The following is a 26442-nucleotide window of genomic DNA, read 5'->3' on the forward strand; positions in this document are numbered from 1 at the left end:
GCAAAACAATGGAGCCTGGGTATTAGACAGACCCTCACCCCCACCCCCACAGTGGTGGGCCACTTGGAGCTGCCAACAGATTGTCAGCACAACCTATCATTATAAGGCAAGACCAAGTAGACTCTTTTATCACATCTAACCATTTGTTGTAATTTAGTGCCATAAGTTTACATTTCTTTGAAATATCTTACACTATTCACTATATAGGCATACCCTGGAGATACTGTGGGTTTGGTTCCAGAACACCACAACAAAGTGAGTATCTTAGTAAAGAGAGTCAAATGAAATTTTTGGTTTCCCAGTGCACATAGTTCACTAAATATGCAATAGCATTATGTCTTAAAAAAAGTATATATCCCAATTAAAAATGTTTTATTGCAAAAAATGTTAATCATCATTTGAGCTTTCAGCAAGCTATAATCACTAACCACAAATCATCAAAACAAATATGATGATAATGAAAAAGTTTGAAATATTGAGAGAATTACCACAACATGACAGAGACCCAAAGTGAGCAAATGGTGGAAAATGGTACTGATAGACTTCCTTGACTCAGGGTTGCCACAAACCTTCAATGTGTAAAAAAACACAGTATCTGTAAAGTATACGAAGTGCAATAAAACAAGGTATTTACTGTCTTGTCTCATAAGTTTGCATGAGCATTATAAGGCAACAAATGAAATGTTATAATATGCTTTGAAGGAGTTACCAAGGCCAGACTCAGATCAGAGGTCCAAGTTTCAGCTAAAATAATTTTGTACAGGCCTGCTACTTTTTATTTTGTAGGGCTGGGAGGCAGCACATGTTCATGAGAGTCAGGAGATAATCAAGAGAAGTTTGCCACAGACTAAAGATTAGACTGGTAGGAACTGGCTTTCAATGTATAAAATAGCTACTTTCTCTGCTGGTGTTTTATAATAAAAATGGATGGCTTCTTGCCTCAAACCAAATAATTTTAGCCAAATCAAAAGTTGAAAGATAGGATCAGGAAGACCTGAGGTTATCAGTCTGATTCTTTTCGTATTTAGAGTAAGGGGCTAATATAAGGGCTTTCAGAGTTATGCCAATGAGTAGACCCAGAAGGCAAAATCTGAAATAAATATGCATAAAGTTTGGCAACTAAGAAGACCAAGAAGGAAGACCAACTAAGAAGACCATAGGAAGGAAGGACAATGTGAAGAGAGGGCCTATGCTCTGTGTCCTGCCTGGAAGGAAGGTCAGAACTCAATATACATCATTCTCTAAGCCTTGGCACTCTGGAACTTTGCAGAATGATCTTCATGCTGTCTGGGCATTGAAAAAAACAAGTCTGAAAAACTGCTTGGGACTTTAATCTTAAGATAATTTTCTTAAACTGACAAAATGAGGTTGATTCCTTCCCTATCATTACACAACTGATAAAAAGGAAACCCACAGTTAATTTTACAGTTGAAAGAGGTCTCTTATGCTTCAAGCCAAGCTTAACACCAGCTTTTATAAAATTACCATATTCACTTATGTTTTCCTCTTGATACTATTTTTCAATAGGGGTAGAAGTGGTAGTCAAAGCTTACATAAGAGTTCCTGTATTGTTTTGTTCTTGACAACCTTTCTTAAACTTTGAGAATCTCAATCCTACCTCCCACCTTAAGCTGAAAACAGAATTTTGGAGGGCAATTTGGTTTAGCTAGCAGAAATTTTAAATATGCTGGTTCCCTGACCCTGTAATTTTGCCTCTGGAATTCACCATACAGAAATACTTGACAGATCTTCCACAAAATAAGCACAAGAATTTTACTGCAACATTGTTTGTAGTAAGATCAAAACCCAAAACAACCCCTAAATGTCTACATACAGTAAATTAGTTAAATTACAAAATAAATGAACTGACAATTATTCAGCAATTTAAAAATGAGTTAGATCTCTATAAACTGACATATCACAATAAAATAAAGTGAATAAGGCAATGTATAGAATAGTATGGTGTGTAGTGTATGCCCATCTCTGTGATGTGCATGTGTGTATGTGTGTGTGTGATATATATATATACACACACACACTTTGAATTTGCAATAAAGAAGATCTGGAAGTACATCCAATGGGTTATCTCTGGGAAGTGGATTTTGAATGGGAGAATAGGAAAGGTCAACATTCAAGTTTTATACTTCTGTACCATCTGGCATTCTAGAATATTTTACTTTCTGGTTAAAAAATTAAAAAAAAAAGAAAGAACTAATTGGTATTCAGATCTAGAAGTTGTTCCTTTCAGCAATTCTTGTTCAGAAGTGAGAGATCAGAGAGACTGTGAGGCTGCCAGGTGCTAGCATTTTTAAAAGAGGACATAGTGGGGAAGATCTGCTGATAGATACATTTGCAGGTTGACACAATAGCACCATTAATTCAGGGGACAAAGATCAAGCAGCTGTAGCAATTTCAGCTCTCCTGGTTTTACATACAAGGACTGCAATTACTATAGCCTCCACCCCAACTAAGAAAAACGACAATGTAGGAGGCAGAAGAATGAGAAATCAATGAGCCTAGGATAGGAGGGCCCTGACTCGTTTTTCTCTCCCTTTCCAAATAAGTGGCAAGTTGCCTGTTTCTTCCTTCATTTATCCTTTTATTTGATGGTTTAGACCTGCACTGTCCAGTACAGTACTTATGGCTACTGAGCACTTGAAACGTGATTAGTCTGAATTGAAATGTGTTGGAAGCATAAAATACCCATGGGAACTTGAAGACTTATTATGGGAAAAAGAATGTAAAATGTCTCATTCATTCATATTTTTAATATTCATTCCATTTTGAAATAATAATATTTTGGATATACAGTTGACACTTGAACACCACGGATTTGAACTGTATATGTCCACTTATGTGTGAGTTTTACCCAGCGAATATACTGGAAATTTTTTCGGAGATTTGCAACAACTTAAAAAATCTCACAAACTGCAGAGCCTAGAACTATTGAAAAAAATTAAGACAGATGATTTATGAGTGCACAAAATATATGTAGATATTAGTCTATTGTATCACTTACTACCATAAAATCAACAGTAGGCTATTAGCAGTTAAGTTTTTGGGGAGTCAAAAGTTATAGGCAGTTGACTGCACAGGGCAGGGGGTCTGTCCTCTCTTCTAACCCCTGTGGTTAAGGGTCAACTTTTATCTATATTATGTTAGATAAAATATACTACCAAAACTAATTTTGCCTGTTTCTTTTTACCTTTTTTAATGTGGCTACTAGAAAATATAAAATTCCACTGTGGTTCTCATTGTATTTTCTACTGCACAGAGCTGGTTTAAACCTTTATAGATATTCAATATGGAATATCTCTATATTTAAATGTTTAAAAAAAGGAATAGCTGGGTGGAGAGGGAGGCATGAGCACATACATATACATATATCCGCATGTGTGCACAGGCACACCCTCACAATTGTGATACAGTTACTCTATCTTTAAGTCTAATTTTCCACTCTTGCTTGTTACAGTTCAGTGTACCTGTTATAGGTCATACAGCTCTGAGTTCAAACCCTTCAAACAGCCAGATGCGGGATCCCGTGACCAGTCACTTGGGGGATTAAATGTAATAATTTATGTCAAATGCTCAGGACCACTCACACAAGGATATGTGATGAGCTTGGTCAACAAGCTGTGCTAGGTGACAGTTCCAGAAATGACCAAGTAATGGTTCTGTTCAGAAGCAAGAATATCAGAATAAGACTGAATCTTGGACATTGTCCACTCCCATGTTTTAAAACCCTTTTAAATCTCAGAACTCCAATATACAAAGAAGACAAAATCAAGCTGCTGTGAAAGATGCTGAGTGTGGGAGCAAAAAGGGCCAAAAACTCTGTGACTATAGAGAAGAGATCTGAGGTCTTTGTAAAGTAGGTTGATCACCATGGATGTGGTATCTTATCCTAGTCTCACCATTTTACAGATAAAGACACTAGGCTCCAGAGGGTGATGGCTTGCCTTTAGTCACAGAGTGGACAGAGGCAGGGCTGGAACACAGACTCAGGTATCTAGTTCCTAAGACAGAACCCTTTGCTACACCACACTGTTACTGCAGCTGTAGTGGATAAACTTGTGTGCAAAGAAAGAATGTGGCTTAGAAAAGTGTTGTGAGAGATGTAAACAGAATGTTAAGGAGCCACGGAGGTGGGGGAAGTCGGCAAGTCTCCTCCCTGCAGAGGCAGCTTCTACGTTTAGCTTTGAGGGGTGAAAGAGATCAGGTGGGCACCCAGGACAAAAGAAGTGCATGGGTTCCCAGGAGGAAAACCTTGAGGATATTTTGGGGCCAAAAGGTAGGTCACTTTCCCTAACATATAGCTACATCTTGGAAAGTAGTATGTGCTAAGCCCAGAATAAAGTTGAGGCTTCTTTAGGAGGTCTTGGGGAATGAGGATCCCACACCAGTTTTAACAAATTTTTGAAAAGGGGTGACAATAGGAAGATTAATTTATCCCAAGTCCATGAATTGGAGACAAACAGGAAAACAGGCTGGCCGGTTATGGCTCAAGGCTGGTGACTGTCAAAGAAGGCCCAAATTAGGGTGATGGAAATCATGAAATTAAGAGACAAGATCTGAGAGACTCTGTGGAGACAGAATCCACAGGAATTGGACTTATGAGAAAGATGGAGAGGATTCTAAGGAGACTTTAAGGACCTAGCCATGGAACTGTGGGCAGGTGGGTTCCCTCAGCAGGAAAAGGGAAGGTGAGAGCATGGCTTGTTTGAGGGGTATGGTGAAGGTGACGTGTCTGTGTGATGGTTGGTGGGGACTGAGTCCATCATGGGACTGGAACATGGCTCTGGGACCCATCTGTATCTTATCTAGACAGAGACTTTGGGAACATCTGCATTTGGGAGAAAGAGAGATGAAGAAGAGCCAGCAAAGGAGACAGAGGCAGGAGTGTGCTCTTCATGGACAGCAAGGGAGATGAGAATGGAGAGGTGGTCCCTGCTGACCTGTAAGGAAGCAGCCTGAGGGCCAGACGGACTGCGGCATCTGATGAGTCTGGGCTCAGAGCCTCTCGTCATCACTTATTAGCTGTGCTACTCAGTACTACTTAACCTTTTCAGGCCTCAGTTTTCTTACCTGTAAAATGGGGGACAACTGTTATCGTAAAGTTATTCTGAGATTTAAATGAAATTATGTATTTTAAGGCACTGAATATAGTGCTCAGCTCATAGCACTCACCCAATAAATATTTTCTATTATCTTCATAATTGGAAAGATTTAAGGAGTGGGCAAGTGGTGAAGAAGTGGAGTCTGCTTGCAGACACTAACTTTTAGGAAGTTTAGCCATGAAAGGAAGGAAGAAAACTGAGGATATAGAGGGGGTAGTAGAGGGCACAGAATAAGGTCTTTTCCAGGATAGAGACATGAGAGCTAGTGGATGGGGAAATTCTCAAGAGGCAGATCCTGAAGGGATGATGGATGGGGGGGAGAGCCTAGAAGCAAGGCGGGATCAGGAGCACAGGGTGGGAGCAAGAACAGGGGTTGAGAGATGTACCTTGTAAGGAGAAGAATGTATCCTTCTCAGAAACAGGAGAAAAAGAAGAGAGAGGGTGAAGATAAAGAGAGATTTTTGAGTTGAGGGAATCACTTTGGATAGTCTCATTCATCTCAACTAGAGATGGGGCTCAATGTTAGGCTGGGGATTTGGAACAGACTTGGGCTTATTGATGTGCGGGATGGAAGTGGAGGGAATCATAGCTTGGGACTGGGTCTGAGACTAAGGGAGGGAGAGGCCTTGGGGTGGGGGGGTGAAGGGCTGCAGAGCTGCCCCAAAAGGGCGAGGCCAGGCGAGGGTGACTTCCCAGGATACGTCATGAACACAAATAGAGTTTTCAAACTCACGTTAAAGTAAGATACACATTCAGAATTAGAGATTACATTAAAGTCCTCATTTGTTCTTAGAATACCACGTAGGCATTATTCAACCAATAGCAGATCTTTTCTTGGGTACCACCTTGGGTATTTTCTTACTCAAGAAAATTGTTTCTTTGGTGTTCTTCCCATATGAGTAGTTCTTTAAAGAAAAAAAAAAAGGTCCAGGAAAATATCCAAGAAGAGAGAAGAAATCTCACGGTCTAGTGGAGTGCTTGGCTTCCATACATGTGTTCTGAGCTGACCTGAGGTGATGGGCTCCCCTCGCAGGCTAGGGCTTGCCCTCTGCTGCTGTGGCATTCAGGACCCCACTTCCCTGACATCACTGAGGGATGGGCCCGACTACTGTGCAACACCAAGACAGTGACCAGCAGGAAAACCAGCCAGGCACTCGGGGGCATTTTGAAGACATTTTCTCACAGACTAGTCAGCCATAAAGGATGGTTTCACTGCCAGTTTCTCAGCTACTGGGTGGCTTAATTCATAGAAATCAGTGGCGACAAGTCTAGAGAAACCACCATACATGGGGTAATGTAACCAAGAAGCCCTGTTTGTTTCCTTTTAACAGTGACTGCATTTATTATGTTCTTTCTGGTAGCATTTGGCATTTCTTAGCTAGGAATCAGTAGAGCTGGCAACTCAGAACTTCTAAGAATTACTATGTTTACCACAATCTCCATATTCAGAGAATTAGTAGCATCTTTTTTAAATGTACATTTTCTTTTTATGACTTTGCTGTATCCTGGAAAACCCCACAACTTTCAAAGCACAGACAACAGCTCTGACCAGGATCATGAAGCAACTGATATATTTCTGGAGAGTTAACAACTGTGAATTCAGTTTGCCATGAAGTTAAATATCAGTCTATCTCATCCACCCATCCACCTGCCCATCCATTTATCCCGTCTCACCCTATACCATCCTTTAATCTGCCAGTTGTCTACTGACCAAATTCAGAACAATGTTTTTTAGAATTAAAATATAAATTGATATGGAGGAAAGATGGATTACCCATGGATGAAGAGCTAAAGGGTGAAGATTTAAAAAATCTAGTTCTTACTCATTTTGTAGAATGCTACTTGGGTCAGTGTGGGCACTTATTAAGCCCAGATAATGGTGACAGATGGTATTTAAACTCTTTAGCTCTTTGTCAACCATCTACTCTGAGATTCTTTTTACTGAGTTCATATTTCTCAGGTATTCCATATTAGAATAGAAAAATGTCACAGAGAATTCTTAATATCACAGCGAACTGGCCAACATTTCCAATACAGGAGAGACTAGAATCAAAGCCACTAAATACGTGGTCTGTTTCTTGATCTCCCTAAAATATCATTGCTGTTACACTGTAATAACACATAAGCCACTCCAGAAAAAAATACGGCTCAGTAGGTAAAACAAAGCAAAGGCAGAGAGACATGGTGGAGTGGAAAGCTCCATGATTAACAGACTCAGGCAGACTTGGGCTCTAATTTGGCTCTGCCACTTAAGAGCTGTGTGTCCATGGACAAATTATTTACACTTGTTGTGGAGGGCTCGAGACAGTCATCTGTAAACTGAAAAACAGCTCTCAGAATGTGGGTTTAATTAGATAATGCCTACAAAGAACCTGGGCTGGGGTCTGTCACCTGACAGGCAATGTGAACTCCCTGTTTCTTTTTTTCTCCCTAGGTTTTGGAGGACGGTAAGCCTTGCTGATGCATGAGTGATTATTCCTCAATGATTTTATATAAACAGCTAGGATGTGACCTCTAAGGAAGGTTAATCCTGACCTCCAGAGAAATCACTTTCCATCTCTGGAAACACTCTTCTCATTATACATATTCACTTCTTCATAGCACACTGTAGTTAATTCAGTAGTCATGCATGCAATGCCTCTCTTTCCCACCAGGATTTAAGTTATTCCTCCAGAATGGGCTTTGCATATAGTAGCAACTCAATCAGTTACTTGTAGACTGAATGAAACACCCATTACAGGATTTCCAATATGTGACATATACCACTGGTGATATGTGAGATGACTTCATGAAGTTAAATATGGACGTTTCTTAATAGTTTTAATGTTATATTTTATTTGAGTGATTATTAGGCAAATAAATAACTGGCTCATTAAATCTGTGATTCTGTATATTTTTGCTTAGGATGAGACAATTAGAAAGTAAACTGATGTAGGGTATTAAAACAAGTAAGTATAGTCATAAGAATATGGCAAAAAACATTAAGGTGTTAAAAGGGGTGACAAAATGTGGGAACCCCTGCCATAGTAACAAGTAGGAACTCAGAGTGGACATTCGCCAGGATTCCCTGATTTAGGACTAGCATAAGGTAATGAGGAAGTCTGCTTTCAGAATCCATGGCTTGTGAATTCTCAGCTGGACAATGTAACAGGTGGGTCAATACTGAGTCAGGAGTCAAGCTGGAACCAGGTCGGTGTAGGGCCTGGACCCAAGAATTCACATGTCATAAGTAAGAAGCATGCACATTCAAATATCTGGGCGTTATCATAGGAAATACCAAATGTGAACTGAGCAGGAACAAGGGTTATATCCCACGGCCGCATTCAAGGTCAAAGCCAAACAAGCAGGAACTACTTAGGAGACAGGGCACCCGCTCCAGGAAGGGTGTGCAGTAGGCTGCGAATCATTCTCCTTTAGCCTTAAAGGCACATGGGCCTGGATTATGACATCGCTTCTTCCTCAGGCAGTTATTTCTCCATTTACTACCTCCATAAAGGCTCCAAGAGAGGGGGTACTTTCTTTTGTGTACATTTGAAGAGCCAATGGGTCTGTGTTCCAATATCTCACCTCCCCAGCAAACTGAAGCAAACTTTACTGCTGTTATCAAAGGAGCCTTTCTCTGAGCCTCCAGCATTGAGTGCCCCCCATCCCAGACCCAATATGGGGTGAACAGAGGGGTATTCCTGTCATCTCAGATTGGAGCACAGAATGAATTTTCTCAATTAGAAAATAGGTTTTGATGCATTAGAACAAACAATGTTTCAAACGTTTTCCAGGTTATAAAGGATTCTGCAAGCTAGACTGGCAACCAGATTACCAATTAATTATACCACCACATGAGTGGGAAAATGTGTGATTGTTATGAAAGGATAATCTGGGTTGCAATTGTTTCATAGGTGGAACAATTTTATACTTAAAAATATAGCTAATTCCTTACTGATCACTCTCACCCCTACAACAACAGAAGGACTCATCATTACAACTGAGGACAATTCTAGACACATAAATGTAATGATAAGAAACATTTCTCTAACCAGCTGCACCAAGTAATTCATGGGATGAACTGGAAACACTACCCCAACTCCACCCTGCAATATTTACAGTTAATTATTCCTGGTTCTGACCATAAGCCTTTAACCCAACATTTTCCAACACTTGTATGATAAGAAGAACTATATGAGACACTTTTAAAATAAGAATGGCTGGCTCCAGCACACTGATGAACCAGAATCTCAAGGGAGAGGTCTGGGAGTGATACTTTAAGATTGCCCATTGCTGGTGACCCTTTCACCCAAACCATTGGTTCTTACCTTGGTGGGTGAACAGGATCAGCTGGGGAGCTTGTTAAAACACAGCTGCTGAGCCCCAGCCTAGGAGCTTCTGATCCAGTGGGTCTGGGATGGGGCCTGAGGATTTGCCTTTCTGTCAAGGACCCCAGTGATGCTGATGCTGCTGGTCAAAGGACCACACTTGCAAAATGACTTATTTAGCCTGTCTGGCAAACACTGCAGCTGAATTCAGTATTACTTTTTTTTTTCCCTCCTTGGTAGAAAAACGTTAGGTTAGAACTCACAGGACTGCCTTTGGAGTAATAGCCCTGATGCATTTTAGCTGCCAGTGTTAGACAAATTTACCACTGCATCTCATGTACCTTTCACTGTGAGGAATAAAATGGTGACCTAAGGCAAGAGGTTTGGCCCTGTACTTGGCACACAGTAGGCCTGCATTAAATGTCCATATACTTTGATTTCCTTGCCATGATCCCCTCCTGTGACCTATGGATGAATCTTCTGAGTTCTAGAAATAGGTCTGAAAATTTATTACATGCACAGAATTTCATTTGGTTAAAACAAGCAAGGAAGCAATGGGCGAACACTTGCTTTCCTTGTGAACTATAATGTAGCTGCATTTAGAACATAACATATCCAGTGGGAATATACTCAGTTTCCTAACTCACATTTTCCCATGGAAATAAAAACAGAAAACAAAGAGAGATTAGATTATGATTAGGTTCTCTGTTTAAGTTGAGCAGATGGAATTTAGTACCCAGGTATGGATTATTTTCCTGGCAGAAATCATTATATTGTTTGGTTATTTCTTGTGACCTGAAAGTCAAACAAATGAATCACAGACTCCCAGAGTCAGAGGAGCCTTGAGGTCACCTAGCCCACCCAGCCACTCTGTGAATGCTGCTGAGAGCACCTCCAGTGTGCGGTGGTCTCTTAGACACCAAAGAGAATGCACTGTTTTCACAGACCCCTGTCTTCTCTTCAGGTAACTGCCTAATCGTTAAGATTTTTTTTCTTCCTTCTGAGTAAAAATCTTTATTTCTGAAATTCCTATCTCCTCCATCCTCATTCTGCTTTCTATAGTGCCTGAATATGTCCAATCTCTCCTCCACATGACAGCATTTAAAGCATTTTGAAACAGCAAGGACATCTTCTTTGCCTATTTCCTTTTAGTCTAAGCATTCTGTTTATTCAACTGTTCTCACCATCAGAAATTTCATATACTTAATAGAATCACTTTAAGGATATTTCTTCACTAAAAAATATACCACAACATGCTTCATGTTCACAATGCCCTATGATCACCAGCAAAAAAAGTAAGTAGGAACAGTGGAGAGTTCCTTTCTAAACAGAGTTTTCAAGAACTGGAAGCTATAATCAGACAGAACTACATTATAAGGACTGAGAAGGCAGTTTCAGGACAGGCTTGGAAGTGGTAGCAGGCGACCTGGATATCATGTCCTTAGCTGAAACAGCATGTCATCCATGATGCTGCTGAAATTACCAAAGACCCAAGAAGTCTCTTTCCAAGGGAGACAGAGTAAAACAAAAGGTATTTCTTACTTTCTACGAAACATTTCTGCAAATATGCAGCCAACACTCCAGAGATCCACGGGGGTGGCGTAGCTGGACTGAAGCAAGACTTCTGGAGCTCTGTACCACAGTGTGACGACCTGCAACAGCAAACGGGTCAGAATGTTACTGAGGAAGGAGGCTTTTGGCTTCAACTCCTCATCCTGGGTGGTTTAATGCCAAGAATCAGTTCAGAAAGAACTGCTACAATCAAATGGGGACACTGAGATAGAAGCAATAAATACCTACGACTTATCACTGACAGGCCAGGAAATTGCATCATCCCCACAACCTGGGTTCCCATCTCAGACTTTGTGTGTCTTACTAGGATGGTAAAATAACTGAGCTTCAGAGAGAAAACACTTAAAAAAAACAACAACCCCAACTTATGTTCAAACTATTATTTTTTTTCCTTAAGGAGGTCAAAAAAACAATACATGGAAAACAAGTGATGGCAATAATTCCAGCTCAGTTCCCAGGTCAGCATTACTGGGAAATTAGGAGCTGATTCGAGTAGCTGGTGGATGGTGACCCTGAAGTTCACAGAGTACCCAAGACAAGTCAAAACTATTCCTATCGTCAGATGGTGGGGAATCAAAATAAAGCCCCCTTCAGTGCTGCTCTTTTCAGAAGAAAAAAAAAATACTCAGGAGAGAATGTGTAACCCAATTGTTTATACTGTTTGTAAAAAAGTGTCCAGAGGCAGGGATTCCCAAATGGGAAAAGTCCCATTTAATACAGAGCAGTGCATCATAATAGAGGAAACAAGCACAACTATAATTATTTCTGCAAGGTTGAGAGGTAAGGAAAACATATCATTAAGGCTTCAGATTTATAAGAATATATAGGGAGTTCGAGTGCTTCTTTTTTTGGTGGGTGTGGGGGGAGATATCCCATGGATACCTGAAATGAAGGTATATTCTTTATGTCAGATAGGCATTCAATTCATAAATCTATTACATAAGCATTTTATATTATTCAGATTCCATTTATCTTTATTTACTGTTTTCTTGACATCTATCTAAATGTTCTGAATTCTGTGGTATGTATTTTCATGCTACAATATTCGGAGCATTAAAATTGCAATAGCAATTCCACCAAGAATGGCTGCTATCAATTTTCTTCTTTCTTCGTATGCATACACTGCTCCTTACATCAAGGAATGGAACTTAATTCACCTTCCACTGAATATGAGTTGGCCTTAATGACTTGCTTGATCAATAGAATATAGTGGAAGTAACATGTGAAACCACCAATACTAGGTCAGAAGCAGCCTGGTAGCTCGGGTCTTTTTGAATGCTTGCTCTTGAGATGCAGTGAGAAGCAGATATTCTGGTTGACAGACCCAGCTGAGCTCTCAGTTGAAAGCCATGTGAGTGAACCATCTTGGACATTCAAGCCCCACCGATTGCCCAGATGACTGTGGCCAGTGTCATTACGGAGCAGAAGAACTGCCCAGCTGAGTACAGTCAACTCACAGAACTGTGGGTGACAATAAAATAATTGTTGTTTTAAGTGTTGGGGTGATTATACAGCAATTATCTAACTGGGGTGATTATACAGCAGAATCTACCTCGCACAAGATGGACTGGCTCCTCCTCTACATCTTATTTAACAGCCTTTGCTTGGAATTCATACAAGGCATCAAGTTTTGTGAAAGCGCTATCTGGTTGATACCTAACAGAGGGATGATGGTGATGTAATAGAAACTAAAGAGAGAAAACAAACAAACCCAGGGTATCAAAACAGTGTTACTCTGTTATCATTTGGTTCCGTATCTTTCCAGTGGCACCTCCCATAGTATTTCCATGTCTCTTACAGCCCAGTCACACAGAAGACCACACACCACTGACTCTCAACCCTGACTCTGCATCAGAATCAAACATGGAGCTGCTAGAAAAACTCAGGTGTCTAGGCCTTATCTTATTTCCACTGAAGTAGATCTCTATGGGTTGGGCACGTGGACTTCTTTTTCTTTTTGAAGTTCTTCAGGTAGCCCTAACCCTTGGCTAGGTTTGAGCACCACTCAATTATACACACTCATCTCCACTCCTGCCTCCATTCTTTTGTTGACACTGTTCTAGAATGGGAAGAACTTCTTTTTCCTTTCCAGATGTGGAAATTCTACATATCCTACAAAGCCCAGCTTTGACTCCGTCACCTCCCTGAACCCACTGACACCTGATAATCACACCATGTAACATAGTACATAACATGGCTCATTCCAGAGGGCATGGACCTGATTTTACCCACCATTATGTCTGTAGATGATACAGTGCTGTGCATATAACAATTGGGGTTTAACAAATATCAAGTTGGTTTTAAGGCAATCATTCCTAGTAGGGAACTGGGAAAAATTCAATTACCAGTTATTCCTAAACAAGAAGGTACTTATTATTTTTGCTAAGAAGAGTGCCCAAGTTTGGACTCTAGTTTTTACTTACATAATTTCTTTCTGCTTTACTAATATTTCTACCTAGAGGAACACTTCCCTGCTTCTCTGATACACTAAACAAAAGTGTAGGTTCAAACTGTCCATAAAGTTCCACTCAAGTGGCTTATAGACATACACAGTGTGAGTGTATACATTTATTTTCTCACCTCAATTTGAAATGAAGTCTGACATAATATGAGATAAAAAGTTTAATGTCAATGTAGCATTATTTTGAGTTGTTCTAAAAAGACTTTGAGATTTCTGGATTCTCAAGATGGTGCCGTGAGAAGGGTGGCAGAAATCTCCTCTCAAAACCGTAAATATTTTGAAAATACAGCGAATTTCAAATTCAGGAATACAACTATTCCTAAAAGAGTGACTAGAAGATACAGTACATGAGCCAGGCTACATCTGCGAGAGCCCAACATCTCACGGAAAAGGGTAGGATACAAAGCCGTGACCCAGGGGGACCCAAGCACTCCCCCTACCCCAGCTCACGGGCAGGAGGAAGAGAATCAGAGTGGGGAGGGAGTGGAAGCACAGGAATGCTAAATAACCAGCCATGGTAGTCTACCCAGGGAGCACAGTCACACATTGCATGGTGCACTAGATATTGGAGGAGTGGAAAAGCAAGGTCCAAGATTGAGACTGCAAACAGGTTCCCACAGCTGGCTACCCTGGGACAAAAGAAAAACGGGCGCTTTAAAAGTCTTAAAGGGACAAGGATTTAACAGGTGGACAAAATTGTCCTGGCACACTCAACCAAGCAGGCTGGGAACTCTAAGGAAATTTAGGCACCCTAATCCCCTGGGTGGCAACGCAGTTCCCAAGCCCCGCATGGTGATAAGCAGCCTGCGGTTCCTCCCCACCCCCACCAGCACTGCAAGGGAACTGGTTGACCCGCCATTGCTGCAGAACAGCTGGGGAGCAGCCCTGCCTACAGCAACCACACAGCTTAATGCAGAGGCTTCTCCTTGTATGCAGCTAACTGGCCCACAACTAGAGGCTGCTCCCTGCGCATGTTGACTGGCAAAGACAGCGGAGACTGGTGCAGAGTCCGAGAGGCACAAAGGGCTTTGTTCTTGCAGCAGAACACACGCTGCTCGCCTGCAACCCCTGTCAGTGACCTAGGCCATCCTGAGGGCCACCTCGCCCATGGCAGCTCAGGGGATTAATCCAGTGGCTGCTCCCTGCATGCAGTTGACTGAGGCAGACAGTGGAGATGGGCACAGAGTCCGAAGGCATGAAGGGGCTCTATTCTCATGACAGAACATGTGCCACTTGCCTGCAACCCCCACCAGTGCCCTAGGCCATTCCAAGGGCTGCCCTGCCCATGGCAGATTAGGGAATTAACCCAGACGCTGCTCCCTGGGCATGGTTGACCCGCACAGACACCAGAGATGGGTGCAGAGTCCAGGAAGCATGAAGGGGCTCCGTTCTCACAGCAGAACAAAAAACCGATCACTTACGGCCCCCCACTAGTGCCCTAGGCCATCCTAAGAGCTGCCCTGCGCACAGCAGCTTAGGGGATTAACCCAGAGGCTGCTCCCTGTGTGCGGTAGACCGGCGCAGACAGCAGGGACAGGCAAGGTGATGGGCAAGTAGGAAGGGGCTTTGTTCTCCCACATGGCCATGAAAAAACAGAAGAACCTTGTTCAGTCCAAAATCCCTCAAACACTAGAGAGAGGGCTTGGTGAGACTGAGATCACCAATCTTCCTGAAAAAGAATTCAAAATAAAAGTCATAAGAATGCTGATGAGGCTACAGAGAAATATTCAAGAGCTAAGGGATGAATTCAGGAGGGAGCTAACAGAAATGAAACAAACAATGGAAGGATTTAAGAGCAGATTGGATGAGGTGGAAGAGACTGTTAATGGAATAGAAATCAGAGAACAGGAATACAGAGAAGCTGAGGCAGAGAGAGATAAAAGGATCTCTAGGAATGAAAGAATATTAAGAGAACTGTGTAACCAATCCAAACAAACAATATTTGCATTATAGGGGTACCAGAAGAATAAGAGAGAAAAAGGGATAGAAAGTGTCTTTGAAGAAATAATTGCTGAAAACTTCCCCAATATGGGGAAAGAAATAGTCTCTCAGACCATGGAAAGCCACAGATCTCCCAACACAAGGGACCCAAGAAAGACAACACAAAGACATATAATAATTAAAATGGCAAAGATCAAAGATAAGGACAGAGTATTAAAAACAGCCAGAGAGAGAAAAAGATCACCTACAAAGGAAAACCCATCAGGCTATCATGAGACTTCTCAGCAGAAACCTTACAGGCCAGAGGGAATGGCATGATATATTTAATGCAATGAAACAAGGGTCTTAAACCAAGAATAAAGAATACTGTATTCAGCAAGATAATCATTTAAATTTGAAGGAGGGATTAAGTAACTCCCAGATAAGCAAAAGTTGAAGGAATTTACCTTCCACAAACCATCTCTACAATGTATTTTAAAGGGACTGCTGTGGAGGTGGATGGAAGTATGCCTAAGGCTAAATAGCGGTCACCAGAGAAAATAACACCACAGCAAAGAAAGTAGACCAACCAAATACTAACTAAAGGCAAAATAAAATCAGCTATCCAAAAATCAGTCAAGGGAAACACAAAGAGTACAGAATAAAACACCTAACATATAAAGAGCGGGGGAGGAAGAAAAAGAAGGGAGAGAAATGAAAAATCATCAGACTGTGTTTATAATAGCATAATAAGTTAAGTTAGATGGTTAGATAGTAAAGAAGCTGCCCGTGAACCTTTGGTAATAATGAATCCAAAGCCTGCAATGGCAATAAGTACATATGTATAGATAATCACCCTAAATGTAAACGGACTGAATGCACCAATGAAAAGACACAGAGTAACAGAATGGGTAAAAAAGCAAGATACATCTATATGCTGCCTACAAGAGACTCACTTCAAACCCAAAGACATATACAGACTAAAAGGGAAGGGATGGAAAAAATATTTCATTCAAACAATAGGGAGAAAAAGGCAGGTGTTACAGTACTTGTATCAGACAAAATAGACTTCAGAACAAAGAAATTAACAAGAGACAAAGAAGGACATTACATAATGATAAAGGAGTTAGTACAAAAAGAGGATATAACCATTATAAATATCTGTGCACCCAACACAGGAGCACTGACATCTGTGAAACAAATACTAACAGTATTAAAGGAGGAAACAGAATGCAATGCATTCATTTTAGGAGACTTCAATACACCACTCACTCCAAAGGACAGATCCATGAGACAGACAATAAGTAAGGACACAGAGGCACTGAGCAACACATTAGAACAGATGGACCTAACAGGCATCTATAAAACTCTCCACTCAAAAGCAGCTGAATACACATTCTTGTCAAGTGCATATGGAACATTTTCCAGAATAGACCACATACAGGCCACAAAAAAAGCCTCAGTAAATTCAAAAAGACTGAAATTGTACCAACCAACTTCTCAGATCACAAAGGTATAAAACTAGAAATAAATTGTACAAAGAAAAGAAAATGGCTCGCAAACACATGGAGGCTTAACAACATGCTCTTAATAATCAATGGATCAATTACCAAATTAAAATAGAGATGAAGCAACAAAAGACAAATAAAAACAACAGCACAATACCCTAATTTCTGTGGGACACAGCAAAGGCCGTTCTAAGAGGAAAGTATATAGCAATCCAGGCCTATTTAAAGAAAGAAGAACAATCCCAAATAAATAATCTAAATTCACAATTATTGAAACTGAAAAAAGAAGAACAAATGAGGCCCAAAGTCAGCAGAGGAGGGACATAATCAAGATTGGACAATAAATAAATAAATAAAATTGAGAAGAATAAAACAATAGAAAAAATTAATAAAACCAAGAGCTGGTTCTTTGAGAAAATAAACAAAATAGATAAAATCCTAGCCAGACTTATTAAGAGAAAAAGAGAATCTACACACATAAACAGAATCAGAAATGATAAAGGAAAAATCATAACATGGCTGGTAATTACAGGTATGCTTTGGTTATGTAACTGTACTCCTATTATGTTAATGTGTGTGCGCAATTTAATTAGTAGTTTAAAACCTATACATGCTGAAGTTACTCTACAAGAAGATATGTCAAAGAAATAATCAATCTTCCCATGTTTTCTTCCACCTGCTACTTCTATAGCTTTTCTTCTTCCTTCCTAATTACAACCCTTAAATAGAATTCGTGCCTCATATCGAATTTACCAAGTATCATAATTCTTCCAAGTGGCAAAGATACCTCAAGACAAATGCTGGGCATAGAAGCCACAGGGCATAAATATGCAAAGAAGTAAAAAGCTAACCTTTTCAAACAATAAGGCTTCTCTCTCACTTACCAACTTTACATTTCCCTGTATGGCCCCAGAAGATGACTGGTTAGCCAGAGACGGGTAAGATTCCTCAAGGGAGGAACAACCTAAGACAGGCACAGTCGCAGGGGGGCCATCAGGTGAGAAAATGGGGAGCAGCAGAGGTGAGGCTTAGAACCTCCCCCCTCATGTTCTGAGAGAAATCTTCTGCATACATGGATGTTTATTGCCCTCGTCTAGCTCGGATTAACACATAGTCTACAGGCACACACCTGATCATCTACATTTGCTCTCTTACAACACTAAACTCTGTTTTCTACCTTTATCTCGTATCTACCTACCACTTCAGCATTTTATTAAAAATAATAATAATAGAGAAATGTGGTATCCACATATAAATCAAGTTTAAAAATCAAATGAATATTCATATTTGAATTGACTGTGTATAGTTCATAATGCATGAACAAAACCGAAAGCTTCTGTGATGACTGCCCTTGCACTGCTCACCATGTAACTTATTCACTATGTAAGAATTTGTACTCCATGTAAGAATTTGTTCGTTATGCATCAGAAGATTGGAGACTGACGAAAATTAGGCTTGGGGTGGATTAATGATTGTGCATTGAGTATTGACCCCCCTATACAGAAATTTATTGTGGTTAACAACTATTTGATCAATAAATATGAGAGATGCCCTCACAAAATATATATATATATATATATAAACATATATATATATATATATATATATATATATATATATATAAACACACTTCCAATTGTAAAATAAATAAGTAACTGGGATGTAATGTATAGCATAAGGAATATAGTTAAAATATTGTAACAACTTGGTATGGTGACAGCTGGTACCTAGAATTATCATGTATATAAATGTTGAATCACTGTGTTGTACACCTGAAACTAATGTAATGTAATACTGTTGTCAATTACCCTTCAATAAAGAAAAAAATAATAATAATAATAATAAAGAGAGAAATGTGGTATCCACATATAAATCAAGTATAAAAGTCAAATGAGTATTCATATTTGAACTGTTTATAGTTCATAATGCATGAGCAAAACCGAAAGTTTCTGTGATGACTGCCCTTGTACTGTTCACCATGTAACTTATTCACTATGTAAGAATTTGTTCTCCATGTAAGAACTTGTTTGTTATGCTTCAGAAGATTGGAGACTGATGAAAATTAGGCTTGGGGTAGATTAATGATTGTGCATTGAGCATTGACTCCCCTATACAGAATTTTATTGTTGTTATCAACCATTTGATCAATAAATGAGAGATGCCCTCAAAAAAAAAAAAGTACACACTTCCAATTGTAAAATAAATAAGTAACCGGGATGTGATGTATAGCATAAGGAATATAGTCAAAATATTGTAACAACTTGGTATGGTGATAGCTGGTACCTAGAATTATCATGTATATAAATGTTGAATCACTGTATTGTACACCTGAAACTAATGTAATACTGTGTGTCAACTTCCCTTCAATAAAAAATAATTATCTACAAAAAAAAAAATCATAACAGACAGAAATACAAAAAATTATTAGAGAATACTATGAAAATCTATATGCTAACAGACTGGAAAATGTAGAAGAAATGGACTTTCTAGAAAAATAAAACCTTCCAAGACTGACCCAGGAAGAAACAGAAAATCGAAACAGACCAATTACCAGCAATGAAATTGAATTGGTAATCAAAAATCTACAAAAGAATAAAACTGCCAGACCAGATGATTCACTGCTGAATTTTATCAGACAAATAGAGAGGACATAATACCATTCTCCTTAAAGTTTTCCAAAAAATAGAAGAGGAGGGAATACTTCCAAACTCATTCTATGAATTCAGCATCATTCTAATACCAAAACCAGGCAAAGACACCACAAAAAAAGGAAAGAAACTACAGACCAATATCCCCGATGAACATAGATGCAAAAATACTCAACAAAATATAAGCAAACCGAATTAAAAAATATATCAAGAGGATCATACATACATGATCAAGTGGGATTCATCCCAAGGATGCAAGGATGGTACAACATTAGAAAATCCATCAACATCATCCACCACATCAACAAAAAGGACAAAAACCACATGATCATCTCCATAGATGCTGAAAAAGCATTTGACAAAATTCAACATCCATTCATGATAAAAACTCTCAACAAAATGGGTATAGAGGGCAAGTACCTCAGCATAATAAAAGCCATATATGACAAACCCAAAGCCAACATCATACTTAACAGAGAGAAGCTGAATGCTTTTCCTTTAAGATCGGAACCAGACAAGGATACCCACTGTCCCCGCTTTTATTCAACATAGTCCTGGAGGTCCTAGCTACAGCAATCAGACAACACAAAGAAATAAAAGGCATGCAGATTGAAGGAAGAAGTCAAACTGTCACTGTTTGCAGATAACAAGATATTGTACATAAAAAACCCTAAAGAATCCACTCCAAAACTATTAGAACTAATATCTGAATTCAGCAAAGTTGCAGGATACAAAATTAATACACAGTAATCCAATTGCATTTCTATACACTAATGATGAACTAGCAGAAAGAGAAATCAGGAAAACAATTCCATTCACAATCGCATCAAAAAGAGTAAAATACCTAGGAATAAACCTAACCAAGGAAACGAAAGGCCTATACCCTGAAAACTACAAGACACTCTTGAGAGAAATTAAAGAGGACACTAATAAATGGAAATTTACCCCATGCTTTTGTGTAGGAAAAATTAATATTGTCAAAATGGCCATCCTGCCTAAAGCAATCTACAGATTCAATGAAATCCCTATCAAAATACCGACAGCATTCTTCAATGAACTGGAACAAATAGTTCTAAAATTCATATGGAACCACAAAAGAGCCCAAACAGCCAAAGCAATCCTCAGAGGGAAGAATAAAGCAAGGAGGATCTCGCTTCCCAACTCCAAGCTCTAGTACAAAGCCACCGTAATCAAGACAATTTGGTACTGGCACAAGAACAGACCCATAGACCAGTGGATCAGAATAGAGAGTCCAGATATTAACCCAAGCATATATAGTCAATCAATATACAATCAAAGAGCCATGGATATACAATGGGGAAATGACAGTCTCTTCAACAGCTGGTGTTGGCAAAACTGGTGAGCTACATGTAAGAGAATGAAAGCAGATTACTGTCTAACTCCATACACAAAAGTAAACTCAAAATGGATCAAACACCTGAATGTAAGTCATGAAACCATAAAACTCTTAGAAGAAAACATAGGCAAAACTCTCTTGAATATAAATATGAACAACTTCTTCATGAACATATCTCCATGGGCAAGGAAAACAAAAGCAAAAATGAACAAGTGGGACTAAAAAGCTTCTGTACAGCAAAGGACACCATTAGTAGAACAAAGAGGCATCCTACACTATGGGAGAATATATTAATAAATGACATCTGATAAGGGGTTGACATCCAAAATATACAGAGAGCTCACACACCTCAACAAACAAAAAGCAAATAATCCAATTAAAAAATGGGCAGAGGAGCTGAACAGACACTTCTCCAAAGAAGTTCAGATGGCCAACAGGCACATGAAAAGATGCTCCACATTGCTAATCATAAGAGAAATGCAAATTAAAACCACAATGAGATATCACTTCACACCAGTTAAGATGGTCAACACCCAAAAGACAAACAACAACAAATGTTGGCGAGGATGTGGAGAAAGGGAAACTCTCCTACACTGCTGGTGGGAATGTAAATTAGTTCAACCATTGTGGAAAGCAGTATGGAGGTTCCTCAAAAAACTCAAAATAGCAATGCCATTTGACCCAGGAATTCCACTCCTAGGAATTTACCCTAAGAATGCAGCAGCCCAGTTTGAGAAAGACACATGCACCCCTATGTTTACTGCAGCACTATTTTCAATAGCCAAGAAATGGAAGCAACCTAAGTGTCCATCAGTAGTTGAATGGATAAAGAAGAGGTGGTACATATACACAATGGAATATTATTCAGCCATAAGAAGAAAACAAATCCTACCATTTGCAACAATATGGATGGAGCTACAGGGTATTATGCACGGTGACATAGCCAGGTGAAGAAAGACAAGTACCAAGTGATTTCACTCATCTGTGGAGCATAAGAACAAAACAAAAACTAAAGGAACAAAACAGCAGCAGACTCACAGAACCCAAGAATGGACTAACAGTTACCAAAGGGAAAGGGACTGGGTAGGGTGCATGGGAAGGAAGGGATAAGGGGAATAAGGGGCATTATGATTAGCACACATAATGTAGTGGGAGGGGGGGCACAGGGAAGGCAGTATAGCGCAGAGAAGACAAGTAGTGATTCTATAGCATCTTAACTATGTTGATGGATAGTGACTGTCATGGGGTGTGTGGTCGGGATTTGATAATGGGGGGACTCTAGAAACCACAATGTTGCTCCTCTAATTTTATATTAATGATATCAAAATAAAAAAAATAAAAAGGCTTTCATTTCTGACTGATTACCCCTCCCCAAAACACTTTAGGACTACCTTCATTTTTCAGTACTTTAATCAATGATGTCTTTTATGATCATCAAATAAAGGTTTAGACAGTTAAAATAATAAGAACAATATTGATGTTTGGGAAATTCCCTTCTATTCCTTTAAAAATTTTAATACCAGTCAAAATGGATGACTTTTTATGACATATTTTACATGTCTGCTAATAATGACCATTATGATCATTCTCCTTTACTTTATTAATGATATATTATTTATATTAATAAATTACCTACTATTATACCATCCTTAATTTCTTAAAATAAATCATTCTTAGTCATGTTGTATTATTCTTCCTAAAGGCAAAGACAAATGACAACCTGGGAGAAAATATCTAAAACAAATTACATAAATAACACAATACAACAGAAAATGGATAAAGACTTTGGAAAGATAATTCACAAGAAGAAAAAACTATCAAAGATAGTGTCATTTAACAAAGGAAAAAAGGAAGAAAGGAAGCAAGGAAGATAATAAGGGGGATTATTATAATACACAGTCACAATAAAAGGGAATCATTTTTTCCTGATTGGCAGGAATGAAAAGAATGGTAGTATTCAAGGTTGGCCATGGTATGGGAAAACTGTTTTAAACAACAAATATGCACAACCTATTCTTATGACAATCTGACACTATCTGTAAAATTAATAGTGCCCATGTCCCTGAACCAGAGTTCTACTTGGAGGAATTTATCCTACAGAAATATTCAGACTAGTGTACAATGAGGCATTCACAAGGATGTTTACTCCACAGTAATTTTGATAGGGGAATATTATTCAGCCATCAGAAAAGATGACCTGGCTCTCATACCTGCTCACATAGAAAGATGTCCATGATATACTATATCAAGTGAATAAACATGCCTTGGAGCCCTGGGAAATATATTCCAATTTTTTAACAGATTATGTGTGGGTGTAAATACAATGATCATATATACATACAAAAATGTTTGCAAGGACTCTATACAGAGACTTCAAGCTTTAAATGGAGGTTGCCACAGAAACATGGCAGTGCAGGAGGTGGGAAGTGGAAAGGAAAAGAGGGGCTGCCTGAGGATTACAGAGGCACAAGACACTCAGTTGCTATCAGTAAGCACATTTCATAGCTGAGAAAACCAAATTCAGAGACACTGAGTAATTTGGTCAGAGTTATGGAGCCAAGACACGAAGAGCTGGACAGTCTGACTTCAACCCTTTGCTCCTTTTGCAGCATCTAACAGCACCTTTATTTCAGCATCCGAACACCCACAAATCAAGAGGCAGACATAGAGGCTGTAATTAAATAGACAACAGGAAAAGATTTTAAATTTACCTCAAAATATTTTAATGTGAACTTTTAAGTATGTAAATCTCAAAAAACTCAGCTCCCCTTTGGAGTTAAATGACTTCCTTAAAAAGAGGTTTAAGAAAAAAGTTTCTATTACTTCAAAATTCAGTTTTAAACCATAACAGTGCTCTGTATGGAATGACATCTATTAATCAAATTCCATTTACTAACTTCAGTGAAAGCTTAGAGTTTTTAAACATCCCTTTGGTATCCTTAAGGTTTTTTTTTAACTTTAAGATTTTTGATTGGTTTATGTATAAATCACTGTAATGAAGTGAGAGGAATTAGATTCATTAATTAGATTTATGTTTATACTCTATTTGACCTATCAGCATTTGTCTAGAGAGACATCATTTTGGTTTAATCATTGTGGAACTCAACATGCTTGAATTCCAAAAGAAAGTATGAATTGTACAAGGCTTACATTTCTAATTAATTCTCTAAGAAAATATGCCCAACAATGCCCAGGGCTTACATTAAAGAATAACAAATTACTACCTTTTGTAACAGATATAAATCTAATAGTTACTGCCTAATCTATGTAATATTATCTCATGTATCAGGAGAGCTTATCTACATTTAATTTGCTAATTTATGTGGCTGTTCCACATTCTCTCACTGGGAGTCCTCCAATTCTCACTTTAGGTCACTGCAATTTAAAATATCTCAAATGATGACAATTTCTGTAATTTCATGGGATTTAAAATAGAGAAGTTCCAAGTTTTTGAGAAAAAACTGTAACAAATGTTCCTGACAGTAAAATATCAATTGTTTGCTTAGAAATTATTATATTTCTGTGCCTCCGAAAACTTTTGATGGAGAGTTATCAAAAGTTTAAGTCACATGGAAGATTTATCAATTTTGATTTGAAAGTTTTATAAAGAATGGGCGAAATGGACAAAAATGTTTCAAGGTTTTAGTACATGAGGCGAGGAAAGTTCTCAACAATGTAATCAGTTCTAACCCCACAGTTCTCTATGTTTAATAATTCAAATTACCTTAAAAACAAAATAAAATGGTAAATTTAAAAACAAGTTGAGGGAAACAATGGATGCACTGTATAAAGATCAACATTTAGGAATGTATGACAAAGGTGGCTTCTAATGATAACAATGTAGTTGTCTACTAAGCAAAGATAACAATAGTAACTATGGAGGGAGTCTGGTGGCTGGGGCCAGCTGGAACCAAAGCAAATGTGATGTTTATTACAATCATTACATGTATTAACAGCCTCTAGAGGTGCTGAATGGATCTGGCAACAGGAGGGGGAGCGGAAGATGGGGGGAGTGGGGGGGGCAGTGTTCAAGGATATTTACACAAGTGGATGTATCTGTTTAAACTGCTTTGATCTCTATTCACATTTTTTTTAACCAGTTCAATAACAGTATAAGATAAAGAGGAGCCAAGGCCAACTCTGACTCAAAATACATCAGAGTAAACCATTCTTACTGAATATTCAACTTAACAGTCTTTTATGTATGTACCCTTTCACCAAGATTCTGTAAAACTCTGTAGGTGTTATCTGAATTTTCCTTATTATATGGCTACATGTGTAAAGAGAAGAAAAGCATGTTATGAACTCTGTGCTGATTGCTGGATATCTTCTTTTGCCTCTTCTGACGTCTCTGCCCTGTGGGGTGGATCTGTATCTTACTGGTTTGGCCAGTGGGAAGCTCAGGCAGGAGTTCAGAAAGGGAGAAGAGTGAAGCAGTCTGTAACTCCTTGATTTCCTCCCAGCAAGGTTGTCTAAAACTGGCTGTGAGGCCATCATAAAGTCAGTGCCCATTTGGGCAGCCCATGCCACCTGATTCCAGTAACTGCTGCCCCTCTTCTCATCCAGGAACTGCAAGCCTGGGAATGGTAACAACCTGGCTGCAACTCAGACTCAAGCCCTAGCACCACCCATTGTGCTTCCCCTAAACTCACTTGGTAAATCTTGCCTCTGTAAACAAGCCTTTCTTGAATTTTCTTATTTTGAGAGTGCCATCTATTTCCTGCTGGGACTTGACTAATACATCCACTTTGCAGATGAAGAAACTAGCAGGGGTGGCAACTTCTGTAAGCCTCAATTTTGTCATCTGCCAGTGAGGATTTAGCCTGGAGGACCCGTAAAGTTGAACTCTGTTAGCATTCTAAGAGTGCCTAAATGATGTGGCAATGGTAATGGATAACACCTTAAAAAATGTATATAATGTACAAATCGAAGGACTCCTATCTTTGGATATCCTTACCTGTCATTTAGTTTAGTAATTACTGATGGGGTATACCAGTGTGGTGATAGTCTCTGGGGCCGGCTTCAACAACATGCCACAAATGTGAACTCAGATGATTTCTGAGGATTATGGATGTAATCCTTGGAATAATATAAAATTTTTATATTGTCAAAGTGAAGGCTGTCTAAGCTGTGCTCTTAAGTTTATTTGTTCATACCAATATAAAACTCTCGAGTATGTATGTTTTCTCTCTCTGGAAGACTATTAGGGTTTTGCAATGCTAAAAATCATAATTAATGGTAATTTTGCTGACTTTTCATAAACAGTCTCAAAAGTCAGTGCTTTAAAATTAAGAATATTATAATAATCAGAATTCTAATCCTGCCAAGCAGTCTTGTCATTATAAGGCAAGTGAAATGGAAACTATTAAGAGTTAAATACCAACAAAAATTAACAAAGTACTTTGTAGTAATAATAATAATGGAGTCATTTCAAATGGACTCATTTACAATCTAAGGGTCAAAACAAGATGTTTTGATACATGACAAAAAATTGCTGAGGTCTCCACCAAAACAAGATTCTCAACATTGAGAGCTGTGGCAGTAACAAC

General features: G+C 39.0%; 1 protein-coding gene across 6 annotated transcripts in view; it reads right to left on the reverse strand.

Moving 5' to 3' along the window:
* Positions 1-26442, reverse strand: part of CDK6 (cyclin dependent kinase 6) — a 230921-nt gene that overhangs the window by 50731 nt on the left and 153748 nt on the right. For all 6 annotated transcript variants that reach the window (XM_036879227.2, XM_036879223.2, XM_036879222.2 and 3 more), the window contains one exon: positions 10970-11079. In XM_036879227.2, coding sequence (XP_036735122.1) covers positions 10970-11079 — 110 coding nt within the window. The remainder of the gene's footprint in view (positions 1-10969; positions 11080-26442) is intronic.

This window comes from Manis pentadactyla, chromosome 7, assembly GCF_030020395.1.
Source record: "Manis pentadactyla isolate mManPen7 chromosome 7, mManPen7.hap1, whole genome shotgun sequence".
Taxonomy (NCBI): Eukaryota; Metazoa; Chordata; class Mammalia; order Pholidota; family Manidae; genus Manis; species Manis pentadactyla.